This window comes from Lissotriton vulgaris, chromosome 5 (genome assembly GCF_964263255.1).
Source record: "Lissotriton vulgaris chromosome 5, aLisVul1.2, whole genome shotgun sequence".
Taxonomy (NCBI): domain Eukaryota; kingdom Metazoa; phylum Chordata; class Amphibia; order Caudata; family Salamandridae; genus Lissotriton; species Lissotriton vulgaris.
The window spans coordinates 1,731,384,243-1,731,400,302 of NC_141693.1; the positions used below are offsets into that span (position 1 = coordinate 1,731,384,243).

The following is a 16,060-nucleotide window of genomic DNA, read 5'->3' on the forward strand; positions in this document are numbered from 1 at the left end:
ATTCACAGAAGGCATTTAGGAGTCCAAAAGTTAGGAGTCCTAACTTTACTACTACTAAACTGAGAAAAATCCTAACTTTAGGACTTTCGGTATTCACAGAAGGCATTTAGGAGTCCTAAAGTTAGGGCTCCTAACTTCTGTGAATACCGAAATGAGTAAGTGCCTTCTGTGAATACGAAAATGGTAGTAAGTTTAGGATTTTGTCTTAAGTTACTTCTGTGAATCGGGCCCTGAATGAGGAACTTCAGTGGGCAGTCGGAGTATAGGCATTATAGTTAATTATTATGAATGATATAGCACCAGAGAATCAATATAAAAAATAGCTACTAAATGGTTCATACATAGAACCACTCTACGTAAATGTATATGCTGTTCATATTCTGAAACTCTGGCATGTCTCTGGCCTACATGAGCATTTATGTTTCTAGACTCATCTGGCATCGGTGTGATGAAAAAGAGTTCTTGTCGCAAAATAAATAAAGTCAGTAAACAACACAAAAGACAGAAGAGAGTTACAAAAGGCTGTGGAGGAGTAAGAAAGCTGGGCTAGTGCAAATGGTGTGTCTTCGATAAAGGTGAAGTTGTGGAATTACGTGCAATTTAATGGTTTTATTTAAAACAAAGTAAGGATGGCATATATTGAACGTCATATGCAAAGAAAGATTGTACCACAAATGTTCTCCCTATTCTGTTTTTAAGTTAAACACAAGGTATGGTCGTAAACAGCTTCATCTTTCTTTTGAGATTTCTATCAGGTTGGTATTTGACAATCTTATTTTCAAAGTAATTGCGTATAAGTCTGTTGTAAAAAAAATCATCCAAGGACATTCTATCTTGCACCGGTAGCCAATGCAGACTCCTCCTGACTCTGGCTTACATGGTCTCTACTCCCTACCTCTGACCCCACGTGGACTGCAGCTCTTTGTACCCGCTAGAGATGACGCATCTGATTGGTGTGGAAGACTAAGTAAAGCTGTTGCAATAGTCAGGAGAAGGGTTTACCACCACCCTCATTACCATGGCCTTGTGTTTGGAAGATTAGAAAAGAAGGATGGGTCTCATTTTACTGAGTTGGTGGAAGCAGCTTCCCGAGAGAGCTCCTATCTGAGCGCTGATAGCCGTCTCAAATAGACAGCCTAGATGGTTCACTTTGGAAGACAGGGGAAGAGCAAGCCCCAGGTGCCTGGGGATAATAACGGCAGACAGGGAGGAAGGTCGGTCGTTGGTGCCAAAGAGTAGGAACTCTGAGCCATATTATCAAGAACGGGTGATACATTATCGCCGCTTTTATCGACAGGAAACTGCCGCTTCCTGAGGCATTTCTGCAAGTCGGCGACTGACTTTCTATCTTCAGACAATGGAATAAACACCTGTATTTAATAATTAAAGGATTCAATACCTACTTAGCACTCCAGTAGATATTGAATAGTGCCCGTATATGCATGTTAAATAAAGCTGGGGACATTGGGGAGCTATGTGCCCCCTCACGAGTGGGGTGGGCGTCTTGCAAGAGGGGAGACTTGTTGGCTGGCAACGAGCATGGAGAAGGAACTGGAACCATTGAGCGAGTCAAGATGACCATCAGCCACGCTGGACAATGTCCTTAATCACTGCTTCAAACACAACAGACAGATCCAGCAGAACTAGCAGGCAGTCTGCACTTCATCAGAGTATCTTAAAGCACCTTCACAGGTTCAAGAAGAGAACTTTCTATTCCATGTCTGGATCTAGACCCAGAGCACAAGAGGACAAACAGTTAAAGGTATACAAATGTTTTTGGAGCGAAGCAACACATTTTTTGAGAATTCATGAAAGCAATGGCAAGTTGGTGATGGGTCTCTCCTTAGACAGGAAAGCAGGGTCCAGCTTAGGTTTGATTGTAGCAGTGCTAGTCATGATGTCACAGACCGCCACACAAGCAACATGAAACCATTTTGCTGAGGCAGGAAGTTGGTAACGGTGATCTATGGGTTAATAGGCTTTTACTGCAGGGCTGGTTCCTATATAGCGCTAAGAGGTTAGACACGTGGACCATATCCCACCAGATGTGACGCTCTAGAGTTCAATATACGAGTCCCCTGCATTGCATATAACTCCCCACATGTATAATGTCTTCCACAACAATGTCTTAAAATGCACCCATGCAAACGACACATATAGTGTCAACAAAACACATTTACAATGTAAGAAGCCCCCGTGGCAGAAACCCCCCAGGGTGGGCACTGCCAGTTACCACAACAGACTAAGCACATGCACTGCATTCTACTTTACTGTAAAGTCCCCTGGACAGACATTCTAGGCCCTTTTTGGGAGAGAGTGTGTCTCATAGAACTGATGAGTTTACCAGCCTTTCCATCTACCAGCACTGTCTTTTCCACTGTTCTCAACAGTCACCAAACAGACAGTGCATTCCTGCAAAGTTCTCAGCGCACAGACTGTAAATGGTGAGGTGGCACTCTCCCCTCCCCTCCCCTCCCCTCCCACTTTACATTTCGCATATGAAAAAAATATTGCATTCTTCTCTTTTTCTGTCATGCTTAAAAAAATGAAAGACACATCTCCAGCCTGGAAGACATCCAGCTTTTTCAAGTCAGGGAGGCGGGCCCTGATTGGAGGAGCTCGGTCTTGCAACGTGTCTACAGAGCATGGATACAGATTCTGACACTAAGCCAGGAGGATTTTTTTTTAAATACATACGTATTGTATAAAAAAACAGACTTCTGCCTTGGTGGAGCTGCTTTGCCATTTAATTACAGTCCACAAGAAAGCTAGAAATTCATCCCACGTTACTGTTTCCCCTGCGCCCTCCCCTCTTCCAACGTGTCCTCCTGCCCCATGAGATAATGAGCAGAAAAGAAAGAGAGGAAAGCTTCTTAAATGAAGTTAAACTTTTTACGCCCCCTTCGAGAGGAGCTTGCAAGTTATTCACGTGTGCCCTTCTGCCCATGCACACAGGAGGAGCATGGAGAGCCTTGGAGGTGCCAGCAGCGAACATTCATTCATGTACTGATAAAATGTGAATTGTAGCAGTGCACCTCGGAAAGGAGGTGCCCAGGGGCAAGGCTAACCTGGGGGCATGCACCAGCAACGAAAAGAACAGGAGAAGTACATTGCACAGCATCACCATTTTAAAAACGGTGCATGCAACACGTCACTAGAGACACGTGTCATAAATTGCACATTTGTAACCTTGAAAAAATGAGCTATAAAAACAACAAATACCATAGATCGTTAAATGTCACCCCATCATGCACAGCAAATGCACTAATTTGCAAAGTGTATGTGCTTCAAAATGTTCAACAAAAACATGTCAATTCAATAAATGGCCCAGTTGAATTCCATACTGAACTGCATATGTAGCAAAAATTATAGTGCTATAAATGACACTGGGGCACTTTCTAATAAGGAGTGTATGTATTGTGTCATAATCTACAGCTTAATGCGAAACAAAGGTACGTCCGAATGTAATACACTATTCTTCAACTCTCTTTGCAATTAATTAAATCATTGTAGAGCAAGCATGTACTCAGGTGAACCCTTTGAAAAGAGCATATACAACAATAAAAGTGCATAAACTGTGGCAAATGACAGACTGTTGATGAAAAGTGTGTGGACAGTTGTCATGCAGAGGGTGTGATGGTGTCTGGAGGTGAGTGTGTGTGGGTGTTTGGGGCGCTGGGGTAATACGACCATATGTAAATGGCAGGGGGCTTCATGTGGGCTAAGGCACATGTTTCTATGGGCAGATGCATCTTCAGGTCTTGCTGTGTTCGGTTTCACATGGGAATATTAACATGGACAGGTGCTAATGTGGATCTTCATATGTACAAATGGCCTTGAGGGCTGTTTATATGCGTGGGTGCACGTGGGGGTTTTGATACGTCCATGCGCGAGAGCATCACATTGCCAGGTGCACGTAGGGGTTCGGTGATGGCCGGGGGCACCCCAATAGCCAGATGCACGTAAGAATCTTCACATGACCAGGTGCACATGGGGTCTTCAGATGCCCAGATGCACGTGGGGTCTAGACATGGCTGAGTGCGCAAGGGGCTTCTGATATGGCGAGCAGCACATGTCTTCATATGGCAGATGCACGGGGGGTCTCTAAATGTCCAGGCGCACGTGGTCCATGCGCGCGAGAGGTGCCATGTCTGCTGCCCCGTTACCAGGCCGCCCTTGCGTGGTAGCCCCTCCCCCGCTCCCAAGGTAATTACAGCTTCTATAAGCGGCGCGCTGGCACCCGACCTGCGTGTTATGGTGAAGATGTCTGACTTTTTTTTCCACATTTCCAACGTGGCTCTTTTACATATAAACAGCTGTGGCCTGGTGCCAATTTTTTTCTCTTTCTCACCAGAAAGAAAAAAAATATATGCAGCATCCTGATTTTTTTTATCAAGTAGTCAAATAAACAGAAATATACTGTTTTTTTTCACCTGTAAATGAAACTGTTTTTCTGCTTAAAAAAATTACATTTCACCCAGGGTGTGTTTTAGGAGATGGCAACATTATTTTTCGGCTGATATTGTCTTTATTTCGGTTGTGTGCCTACATTCTCCTGCCTGTGATAGTTAGAAACAGTGACTTTTTGAGGCAACAAGTGTCAATGTTTCCACCTCTATACCTGAATGGGAGTGTGCAGATTCTGTGTGAAAATGGTGGGGAATAACCACAAGAAGAAAGATAGACAGACAGACAGACAGACAGACAGACAGACAGACAGACAGGCAGACAGACAGACAGATAGATAGATAGATAGATAGATAGATAGATAGATAGATAGATAGATAGATAGATAGATAGATAGATAGATAGATAGATAGATAGATAGATAGATTGATTGAGCCTGTAGGCAATGTCAACACGTAATCTGGAAAACACACTTTTCAAAGAACTTTACAAACAAATGTATTTGTGGTACAGCCGTTCTACAATACACAGCATGAACGTGTTCCAATACACCCCAAGCCCTCAGGGTCATTTCTCCAGTAAAGGGGATATATTTTACATACTGTGAATAGTAAATTTAGAAAACGTTTCATACTATGCTAAGAAGAAAAGTTCATTAACTGAGTTCGGCTGGACTGTGGCTGCAGCAGGTTCGCGAACTCTGAGCCGAATCCGATAGCACTAGCTTTGATGCAACGGTCAAACTTCCCCCAAAGTTTAGAGGTTCCGAAGTTTGTTTGCAAATAAGACCTGGCCCCGGACACTCGGCCGCTGGCAGATTTGGGACGCAGAACTTGGTTCCTATTGAAGAACTGGTGTGCTTTCTGCCTCCTTTGAATCCATTCAGCCCGATGTAGTTCTAGGACCTTGGCACACCTGTCTCACCTCCTCGTCCTGCTCGCTGCACCCTTCATCGTGCTAATGTCGAGCAGTTTGTATTAATCTTGAGAGGGCTGCGGTGTTCTCCCTGTACATTAGCCTGCTGTGGGTTATAGGCGCGTTAGGGTGCAGGCTCGAGTAAACTTCTCTGATGAAAAGTCTCGGTATGAACTTCTCTAATGCAAAGTTTGCTGCTAAAGTTCTGTGTTGGTAGCCACGGGACACGGCGCATCCCACGTCTGCCCTGCAGCATCAGGGCTGTGGTGCCTGTGCACAGAGTCAGGAGCTGTTCCCCTGCCCTGTGCTGAGCTGGAGAGGGAGGGGCGCTCCTGGCCCGCTGCTGCAGGACCTTTTTTCCTCCTCGTCCAACTGGGCTGCCTCTGATTGGCTGAGGGGCTGGTCCAGGTTTCCCTGCACACTCCTCAGCAGGGCCGGGTGGTCCCCACCCTCTCGAGGGTGCTGCTTGGGTATAAAAGGGGAGCCAGCCAGTGCAGAGACAGTAGGAAGTTTCTGCTGGGGGCTTGGATTGAACAATACACAGCAAGACCACCCCCGTATGACCGGACTCTAAGAGAACCCAGGGCCCCAAAGAGTCTACATGTCTCAGATTTAGACATGTTCAGCTTTGTGGATAACCGGTTACTGGTCCTGCTGGCAGCCTGTGTGCTCCTGGTCAGGGCCCAGGATCAAGAGGACAGTAAGTACATCTTCTTTTATTCTTGGCATCTTAAGCCTCGTGGGAGCAGCTAGAAGCAACAACTGGCTTAGTTTTTAAAGCTTTATTTCAGTCTGCAAAGTTATCGAGTATTGATGACAACTGTGCAGTTAACTGTGCAAGTGTCCTTGCTTTAATCGGTAAAGTTATACAATATTGATTTTAAAAGTGTTTGAGCAGCTAACTATGCAATAATCTTTTAACAGTGGGACTAAATATGGGAACAGGAATCTATTTACTCATGTAAGAAGTGCACGAGCAGTTAACTGAAGCAAGCATCAATTTTTAAAGTCTTCTTAAACTGTAAAAAGGAACATCATGTTTTAAATGTTCTATTGGCCAGTAAGGCCATTCAAGTTGTTTTAACTATTTCTGATCAGTAAGCTAATGCAACAACCCTTTGTATAACTTCTTTTCTGAACGGTAAATCAAACAGTTTGTATACTTTCTCCGAGGATTAGACAGTTTATTTTAAAAACGTGCAGTTTGGCTAAAGGATGTCCATGCAAAATGAAGGGCATGGTTCCACATTTTAGTGAGGAATGTACTTTCAATTGCGTTAAAAATATGAAATGTACCAAAGATGAATTATGAAGCAAACAAAGAGATAGGATGTTAGTATCTGAAGAAAACACAACTATTGTGTTGGGAATGATGGAGTTTCATGTTTATCAGAAGCTACTAGGATGTGCTAACGCATGGTTTTCATTGTGGAGTGTGAAAAGTGAGAGGATGTTACTTTATGTACGTTATTGATAAAGGTGTTGCAATTAATGTAAGGTGAATTGTTTGTCAAAGGGAGTTAAATATTGTGGAAATAGTCAGAAAAAGTTGTCACTTGCCGGTTAATTTGTAGATGTTCGCTCTGTTGGTGCACGCAGGTCAGTACTTGGGCTCACGGGACAGGCATTGCAGCATGCCCAGGGAATGTAGAACATGTTCAGCTTTGAAAAAATAATGAAAAAACAATGAAAAGCAGGAAAAAGAATGACAGGCTCGAGCTGTCCAGCTGCAGAGAGGGGGAATGGGTGTGTTCTTTCTCTTAAGTGGCCCTGGGGGGCAGTCCACGATTTTGAGCCGTTTGGGCAAGTTTTTCGCTTCTGTCACTGCCAAGTTCTGAATGAGGGAGGGGTCGGAGGGTGGGCGGTACAGGCAAAAGACGCCCTCCAGGAGTTAGATTGCACGGCATCCTAGAGAAAGTATGTGTAGGAGGGAAAGGGAGGGGGTTCTCGAAGAGTTCTTCTCATAAACAATAGATGACAAGACAGATGTGATTTCTGTGGCAGAATATGATTCTGTGTGGGGTTCTGGAGGGAGGAGGGTGAAATCTGCTAAGACCATCAGGAAAGAATTACAAAAAAAAAAGGCCTGTGATGATTCATAGGGAAAATGTTTTAGCAGGCTGTAAGTTAGTACAAAAGTCTAGACATCACTTCACGAGAGAAAAAAAAAGTTTTGAGGATGCTGGAAAGTTGGCTTTTTCGCTGAGAGCAATTGAAAGGTGCTACCGCCATCTGGTGGCCAAAAGTGTAATCGTGCATTCTGAAGTGCGCCAATAGCGGCTCTTTTCCTATATAGCGCATTGTGAGCTGTGTTCCCGTTTCCATTGTCATCAAAGAGTGAAAAGGCGCTTCGGGCCGACTTTTTAAAAGGTTGTTGAATTTGACATCCAATGTGTGTTGTTAGCTATTGACTGGGTTGTGCTTGCCATTAAGTTTCTTGTTTAGGGTGCGATGAGTAACCCAGAATGCAGTATCAGTAAAGATCGATGCATGCGTCATAAGCAGTAACACGTGTATTTTAGACTATACTTTCTGATATTACCTGGTTATGTTACTTACTACGGCACTATACGTTAAATAAGATGAACAAATGTCCGTTGTGCATGGGTATTGTTCCTTTTCTTCCAACTTGTGGCTAATGGGCATGTGATATACAGTCATCTGGGATATTTGAGGTCAGCTCTTAAGTGGCTGCACATGAGAGCCAGAATCTCCTATTTGTGTGCACGTCAAATACCATGAACAAGTTCAGGGCGCTACCAGCTCTGCCAACCTGCTGGTGTGGAGAGGGTTCTTCCAGAGCTGGCTTTAGCACTGGTGGCACCCGGTGTGACACTCTTTATTGGGTGCCCCTCCTCCCCCATGTCCTCTTCCTCGGATTCCCTCACTACCGCCCAGCACAAGTTCCCCTCATCTCTCCTTCACCCCTCTCTCACATGCATTTCATTTGTTTTAAAGCGCAGGCAAAGGCTGGCTTTACCAATCCACTCAGCTATCCACATAAAATACAAATGCGTTCTTTGCAGCAGGCATATTAACGCTCTGCGCTACTTTCTGGCGAGTCAAAACTGCCACTAGACAAAACCCCCTCTCTGTAGCAGGAACTTTAATCACAGGAGTTATCGTGACATGATTTTGATTGCTGCTTGAAAGTTGGGGCACAAGGCACTCTTGCAGCAGGTGCTTTAAAATTGTTACTTACTGCTAAACGCCCCCTCCCCCTCCGGGAGGTCACTGACCCCTCTCCACTAATGCGGCTCTGGGTCTTCCCCTTCCAGCACCCACCAGGGCATCTCAAAGTCCCAAGTAAACATGCTCCCATCCCATCTCTCCTTTTGCCAACAGGACCACCAGCTGCCCCTTCACCAACACACACCGCCGTCTTCCTTGGAAGCGATTGTGGTTCTGACCTGTGCTCGGTTGCCACAGCTGGCGACAGGTCTTGTTCTGCTCTCAAGCCCTCCAAGAGTGCTGGTTTAGAGTTTATTCCCTTGTCCCAAAGCGATGCTGATGAGAAGCAGATGCGCTTCGAGACTCCGGAAAGGACTCCTGCCAGATTGGCCACGTAGATGGAAAACATGGGCCCCTATTATCTTGGAAGGGAAGCAGCCACGGGTCTGCAAAACATGACGGTGGAGACGCCCAGACCCGCCTAGACACACTGACTTCTTCCCTTCCCTGGACACAGTGTCTAGGCCTCAGCGGCCAGCAGCTGCTACTATATGTGACACCAGTTTAAACACGTCTTGCAGGTCAGCTAGAGGGCAGTGTACCCCAGGTGACTGACCGCTCTCCTTTCATCTCTCGTTTAGTTGAATCTGGCCTCTGTCACCAAGAAGGAACAACATACAGTGATAAGGATGTCTGGAAACCCGAACCTTGCGTCATCTGCGTGTGCGACAACGGCAACATCATGTGCGATGACGTAACCTGCGGAGACTACCCCGTGGACTGTCCCAACGCTGAGATCCCCTTCGGAGAGTGCTGCCCAGTCTGCCCCAATGGCGACGGTAATGCCCGACTCATGGTTCCACAGGTGGTGAAAGGAGCATGTGGGGGGAGGGGAGGGTGGGTGGGAGGTGCGGGGTCCGTGGGAGCCGAGGGCGGCTTACGACAGCAGGCGGGGAGGGGAGGGTGGGAACGTCATTGAGGCACCCTCGCCTCCCAAGAGGCCTCTGTAATCGCTGCCTCGTGCGGAGGCCGCAGGTGCCTGAGACCTCCTGTTTTCTTCAGCACGTGCAGTGCAGCTATTTCGTCACTGTTTCCCATGGCCCAACAATACCCTGATAAACAATAGGTAGAGTGACGTTTTCACAGAACAATACTTCTGTTTCCAACCCAATGAATTTCCTCTCAGAGTGTATTCCAGGGGGTGTCGCCCACACAGCAGTCACTGGGGGCTTAAAGTGCCAGCAGACAAACAGAGGCGGTGCACCCCAGAGTTGACCAATCTCCCCAGCTTAGCAACTCGTACTTGTATTGTTATTGCAGACAAACTATATATCTGTTAATCTTCCTGTGTCCTTGTTTGGGTGCCCACATAAGTTGTCTTTGAGTTCAAAGCAGTGTCTGCCGTGAACCATACCTTGCCGTTCTGTAGAAGTATAAGACTGATCCGCCATTTAGATGTAATCAACAAAATGGCTGCCACTTGCGCAAGGCAATGCAACTCATAGAGCGTGTGTAGAGAAGGCTGGGGAGCCTTGCATTTCACCTCTTAACGCCTCTAAGGTGTCTCAAGGGTTAAAGCACAAAGGTCTGTTAAAGTTTGTAGCCACAGAACATGAATATTTCATAAAAGAATCAAGATCCTCTAACATCATTAGCGTAGATCACAATCAATATGTGATGTTTATGCCTTCCTTTCTCTTTATAGGAACTTCTTATTCAGAACAAACCGGAGTTGAGGTAATGAAAAATTCCTCCGCATTTAATTTTAGTGACGTTAAATACATCATGAATGATAATTCTCGTTTGTTTAGAATGCAAATGGTCACTCAGGATGACTTATTGCTTTATTATTAATGCCCCACACAACAGCAGATGTATATTGTTTATTTGGTACCCGCGACTTGTATCCATTACTTTAGGCTAAGCGTAGTTGAGTCTGAGCAATGGATTTTGATTGGCCATGTTGTTTGTTTCTTGCAGGGACCCAAGGGAGAAGTAGGCCCTAAAGGTGATCGGGTAGGTATCTTCTGCACCTATAATCTCACCTCTTAGTATCACATCTTGTCTGTCCCGCCCACCCCACTCTTTTTCCAAAATCTTTATTGTCCAGCCCCTCCTTCCAATACCCTCATAACCTCAATATATGAAGGTCAAACATTTCTTATCTGCTACTTTGTACTTACAGGGACTTCCTGGCTCACCTGGCAGAGATGGCAACCCTGGCCTCCCAGGTCCCCCTGGCCCTCCTGGTCCCCCAGGCCTTGGCGGAGTAAGTTCCATATTCCATAGCTTTTGCAAGTAGTGGATTCTTTCTTATCAAATGTTTTTTGGTGGCCTTTACAAGGTCGTTTTGAACCCACCTTCTCATGTTCTTCTTCCTTTTCCACAGAACTTCGCTCCTCAAATGTCTTACGGTTATGATGAGAAATCTGCTGGTATCTCTGTGCCTGGCCCAATGGTGAGTGTTTTCTATTTGGTCTTAGTCCAAAGAAAGTAAGAATGTGAAGGGGAATGCAGCACATGCTTTAACTTGGGTAAATGTAGTGAGAACATGTGCACGAGTTTGCTTTGAACTTATCAATGGTACAGAGAATGTGAATAGGCAACAAGCATGGCGAAAACATTGCAGGCTGACAAGCTGTGTGACAGCATTAGAGAGTCCCTCCAACCCCGTTAACAAAAGAAGCCATTTTTAAAAATTCCTAGAGAACGATGTTCTTTAGATACATATGGTGTTTCTAGCATCTGACCATATGCAAGAAATATAAAAAAATGTGATACCTTGATAAATGCAAAAAAGAAAGGTGGCAGCAGGAAATAAGACAACAGTTGCCTTAGACAGGAAACGCAATTTCAAATACAGTTAAACAGGAAACAAGATGGCAGACAACCGACAGGAAACAAAATGGCACATGTCAAGTTACAGGAAACAAAATGACTGATTGCAATGCATGTAACTGGCAGCTGGGTGGCAGAATACAAATGGCAGGAAATCAAACAAAACACAGAATTAGAAAGAAAATATTCTTTTGCTGGCTGTAACTGGCATAAATCAGGATGAAAGATAGGACTGAGATATCTGACAGGCTATGTTGGGAAAAAGTAGTCTTTCTTAGCAACAGACAAGGAAATGGATAGCTAACAGACATTTGCAAACAAAATGGCTGCTGACTGATGCTAATTTTGCATGTCTTCACGTATTAATATGTATTCTCTCTCCCTTCTTTTCTAGGGTCCAATGGGTCCCCGTGGTCCTCCTGGCCCTGCTGGTTCACCTGTAAGTAATATCCTCTCTCCAGCCTGTTACCCCTTGGCACTCCAAAATTGTTTCTCTAATATTGGGTATATGGATGTAGCTGATCAAACCATGGTCACAGGGAAGCGGCTATTTTTGCTTTCATAGGTCTCCTTGCAGATTGCCACCCCCTTCACTACTTCCGAGGAGTGGGGGGCTGAATATCTAGTATTACTACTAGATATTCAGCCCCCCCCCCCGACTCCTCTGACTATCCCCCATTGAACTAAACAGCATGATTTATAGACATATGTCCATGAGACTTTCGTTGAAGTAATTTGATTTTTATATGTAACATAATATTAGAGTTTGCTGAGTATTTTCAATACTTTAGCCCAAAACACAATTTCAAAATGTAATCTGAATGTCAAATGGACGGAGCCAGAGTGTAGCTATGTGCAAGAGACTTTTGAACCAGGGCTGTATGTGAGGAATAATGTTGTAAATACAAGAACATCAGATGTTTGCATAAAGTTCATTTCTTCATTAACTTCTTTCTATTTTCATTCCTCCAGGGCCCCCAAGGATTCCAAGGCCCCCCTGGCGAACCCGGCGAGCCTGGTGCATCTGTAAGTATTATATTCTTGGGGTGGTCCTACTCTGAACTGTATGCTGGGTCATATGCTGTGAACTGAGTGACGTGTTGCCGGCTTTAGATGACCGACTCTTGTCCTTCCTCTGCTGAGACCAGGGAAAAATCCACTTGCAGTCGGTGCAGGGGTATATTATGATTGTGTCCAATTCTTTGGACGGAATTTCCTATTTTTCTCCTGTGGGAGAAGGGCTCTAGTGGTGTCGCCCTAATTTACATGTGTGTGTGCCATCTTAAGTTCCCTAAGCAAACCACTGACCACAAAACTCTCACATGACCACAGTAGGCCCTCCTGTGGTCCACGTGGATTGTTAAATTTAGCTGGTGGTGTACTATTCTGTAAGAAAGTCCCTTTTCTCAGGGATTTCTGGTTGCCATTCAAGCACCACCCTCTTCGAAGTAAAAAAAAAAAAAAGTCCTACCGCCACTCACCATTGGCCAGTAGATCTCAGCACAGGTGCAGTGGGCGGCTTTGCATAATAAGTGTTGACTGCTGCTCCAGCAGTACGTCTGAATAACGCAAGAGGGGGCGCAAGCACCTCATGGACTTCGACGTTTAGCTGCTGTTCCAAATCTTGCCAGCAGGTGCCCTCATAAACGCCACCAATGCAAGGTGTTGCATTACAAATATGAAGACAAAAAAATACAAAGAAGCTGTAAAAATAACATTCTTATTTGATTTTTTTGTGGTAACGAACATAACTGCAGGCTTTAATAACTCAGTATTCACATGTAAATTGATCAGATGTGGCCTAATGGCCAGAGCTGACGTCTTTGGAAATGGACGTTCAGGTTCAAGTGCAGGCGGCTGCTCAACATTCTGTAACTCTGGGCAAGCCACAAATAATAACCTTATCTTCCTGGTCTTTGCAGCAAAAAGTGTATGACCTCGAATTGCGTAATTTTGGTGCTCATGTAAATCACTCCGGTGCCCTCAGGCCGAGTTCGTGCAATAAAACATATCACTAAATGTATCACAAAGTTTCCATTCCTACCCTGCCTAAGCTACAATCTATTTATGTTACCTGCAGTTCCAACTGTGACCCATTGATGTCTCTCTTGGCTCAGTAATGGCCCACACCTTCTTCAGTTGCGCCTGTCTTTGCTTGAAGCACTTTTGTAAAGCAATGAGCGAATATGTTGTACAATGTAATTGATGTGCACTTGGTTTCATCGTCTAGAAATATATCGATGCCTAACGCAGCTGCTTATTTTATTCTTTTAGGGTGCTCTTGGTCCCCGAGGTCCCCCAGGACCACCTGGCAAGAACGGTGATGATGTAAGTAACGTAATGCTTTTGTTTTATATGCCAAGCAATTACAACTTGATGTGTCTGCAGCCTCTTAGCTCTACTAAAACACGTGATGTTATACACCCGACATGTGCGGCCGTGAAAAGCTGCAATAAAGACTGCTATTGGGATCTAGGACATGCAACTTAAAGGCGCATGCATTACTCTACTGCGCGTAATTACTTGCGCTTTAAATGTATCCACTTGAAGTAATGAGGTGCCTGACCCCGTCCAGTGGCCACCTATATTGTAGGGCTGCAGGTTCCTCTCAGGTCCCTCCTGCAGTGGGGTCTGTGGGATAAAGCAGCCGCGGAGCTCCTCACCCACGCATGACGTTCGACCTTGAACATCTGTTAAGCGCTTTTGTGAGATTGACTTTTGAGATTATTACTTCAGAATCAAATCCGTTTTCAGAAAATTGAGATTTGCATATGCAACCTGCAAGGCCTGTGAGCAAGCTGGGTGGTGTTCCACATCGTTAATACATTGGTTAAAGTCTGTAGATGCTGGACCTGAGTTTTAACAGACATTCACTGGGAGCCTGGGCAAATCATTACATGTCCACCGATTTGGCATGCGCTCATCTGCTGCGCTGTAAATACATTATTAGCAATTATTCCTTGATGCATGCATGTCAATACTCACAACTGTTTACACCCTCACCTTCATTTTTTGGTTGCATAATTGGCATGGTTTGACTGTTCCTCACCCACTACAACTTGTCTAAATGTATCACCATTGTTGACGCTTCCGGGATCCATAACACGTGTATCCTGACTTTCTCTTTCCTGTTTCTACAGGGTGAATCTGGCAAACCAGGCCGCCCCGGTGAGCGTGGACCTTCAGGCCCTCAGGTAAGATCGACCTTTGGAGGTAGAAGCCCCTTGGGCCCAGCTGGCTGTCCCAGGTCAGTGTGGCGCTAGACCCAGGCCCCAGCCCTCTCATACAGCTCATTCACCCAGTACCCTTAAATCTCAGTCGTGTTTGCCATGACACCGACCGATGGCCCAAGTAATGGCATATGCAAGCAGCTTCCCTCAGAAAATAATCCGAATCTAGGAGGAATTGCCGCCCCTTGACCCCACAGAAACATGCTGCATTCTTGATACCGTCATGCAGAGTCTATTCCTTCGATAAATCAATCACAAGGTATATTCTCTATAAGGAGAGCTATAGTAGTCTCTGCCAGTCTTAACTACCCACCAAGCAGGAACTCTGCTTTCTTCAGCCAGGGACAAGCATGCTTCCGGTTGTTTCTTTCACAACCGCAGCCCCACGGCCCCTTTTCATTGCTATATCAAGACCCTCCTTTTCATCCAGACATCAGGTGATAACTCCTCCTCAATGTTTTTCTCTTCCTTCCCTACAGGGTGCTCGTGGACTTCCCGGAACAGCTGGCCTTCCTGGCATGAAGGGACACAGAGTAAGTTCTTCATCCTTGTTCATTTTTTTTTAGGTAGGGTTTGGTACTGCAGCTGCCCCCAAGACCTAGTGTTACCAATTCTTTTAAATATACATGAATGGGCATAGGCTCCGCCCAGAGGCGTGTCCTCTCCCTCCTCATGCTATTTATTGGCTGCTTAGTGTTCCATTCCGCCTTCTAAGCAGCACTTGCATTCCAGTGCACGAGGAACTAGTTTACAACTCGAAAGTGCTCTGAATCATCTCATTAAATTCTTTATATCATAGATACATTGTAAAAGAAAACAATTGTTTTCTGCTATGTATGTTCAATGAAGCAGGCTTTTTAAAATGTTTTAGCCAGGGCTCAAAATGCAAGCCAGACCTATTGTTCTGCCAATGCTTGCTTGGTGCTAGGACATATCATCTTTCACCAGCCCCAGTAATCGCGGGCTGCCATTAACATTGAATATGTTCAGGGCTGTGTAGGAGCTGGTGGGTTTGCTTCTGTTGCCTGATGTGTGACTGTCCCTTTAATTTCTGTTTCTTCTTCACAGGGTTTCAACGGACTGGATGGTGCCAAGGGAGACAACGGCCCAGCTGGCCCCAAGGTACAACATCAACCCCATTCTCCCCAATCCTCTTCATCACACACCAAAGAAAATTCCCCATCTTGGCAGCCTTACTGATAAACTGTACCCTTCTTTTCTAGGGCGAGCCTGGCAACCCTGGTGAGAACGGCGCTCCTGGACAAGCGGTGAGTGGCCTTGGCTTAACCTGCATTGATTAGGGAGTGAGACACAACAGTGGCTGGTGAAGGACAGAAGATGCATTATATGACATGAAAGGAGGCCATTTTAGGCAGATACAGTGCAGGGATATATCACACAGGAAAATGAGCAGAGGACAGACTGATAGATTTTGGGATTTTAGTTCTGTAAGCATGAACATTTCCACCAATAGGAGGTGGATGGCAGTTATGTGCCAG

At 45.2% G+C, this 16,060-nt stretch overlaps 1 protein-coding gene across 1 annotated transcript in view; it reads left to right on the forward strand.

The window, feature by feature from the left end:
- The first annotated feature begins 5,818 nt into the window (after window positions 1–5,818).
- COL1A1 (collagen type I alpha 1 chain) overlaps window positions 5,819–16,060 on the forward strand; it is a 35,750-nt gene continuing 25,508 nt past the window's right edge. Inside the window, exons 1-13 of the mRNA XM_086923959.1 lie at window positions 5,819–6,022; window positions 9,135–9,332; window positions 10,199–10,230; window positions 10,474–10,509; window positions 10,679–10,762; window positions 10,883–10,951; window positions 11,726–11,770; window positions 12,304–12,357; window positions 13,606–13,659; window positions 14,472–14,525; window positions 15,041–15,094; window positions 15,630–15,683; window positions 15,785–15,829. Of these exons, the coding sequence (XP_086780085.1) occupies window positions 5,941–6,022; window positions 9,135–9,332; window positions 10,199–10,230; window positions 10,474–10,509; window positions 10,679–10,762; window positions 10,883–10,951; window positions 11,726–11,770; window positions 12,304–12,357; window positions 13,606–13,659; window positions 14,472–14,525; window positions 15,041–15,094; window positions 15,630–15,683; window positions 15,785–15,829 (861 nt within the window). The 5' untranslated portion in view covers window positions 5,819–5,940. The remainder of the gene's footprint in view (window positions 6,023–9,134; window positions 9,333–10,198; window positions 10,231–10,473; window positions 10,510–10,678; window positions 10,763–10,882; window positions 10,952–11,725; window positions 11,771–12,303; window positions 12,358–13,605; window positions 13,660–14,471; window positions 14,526–15,040; window positions 15,095–15,629; window positions 15,684–15,784; window positions 15,830–16,060) is intronic.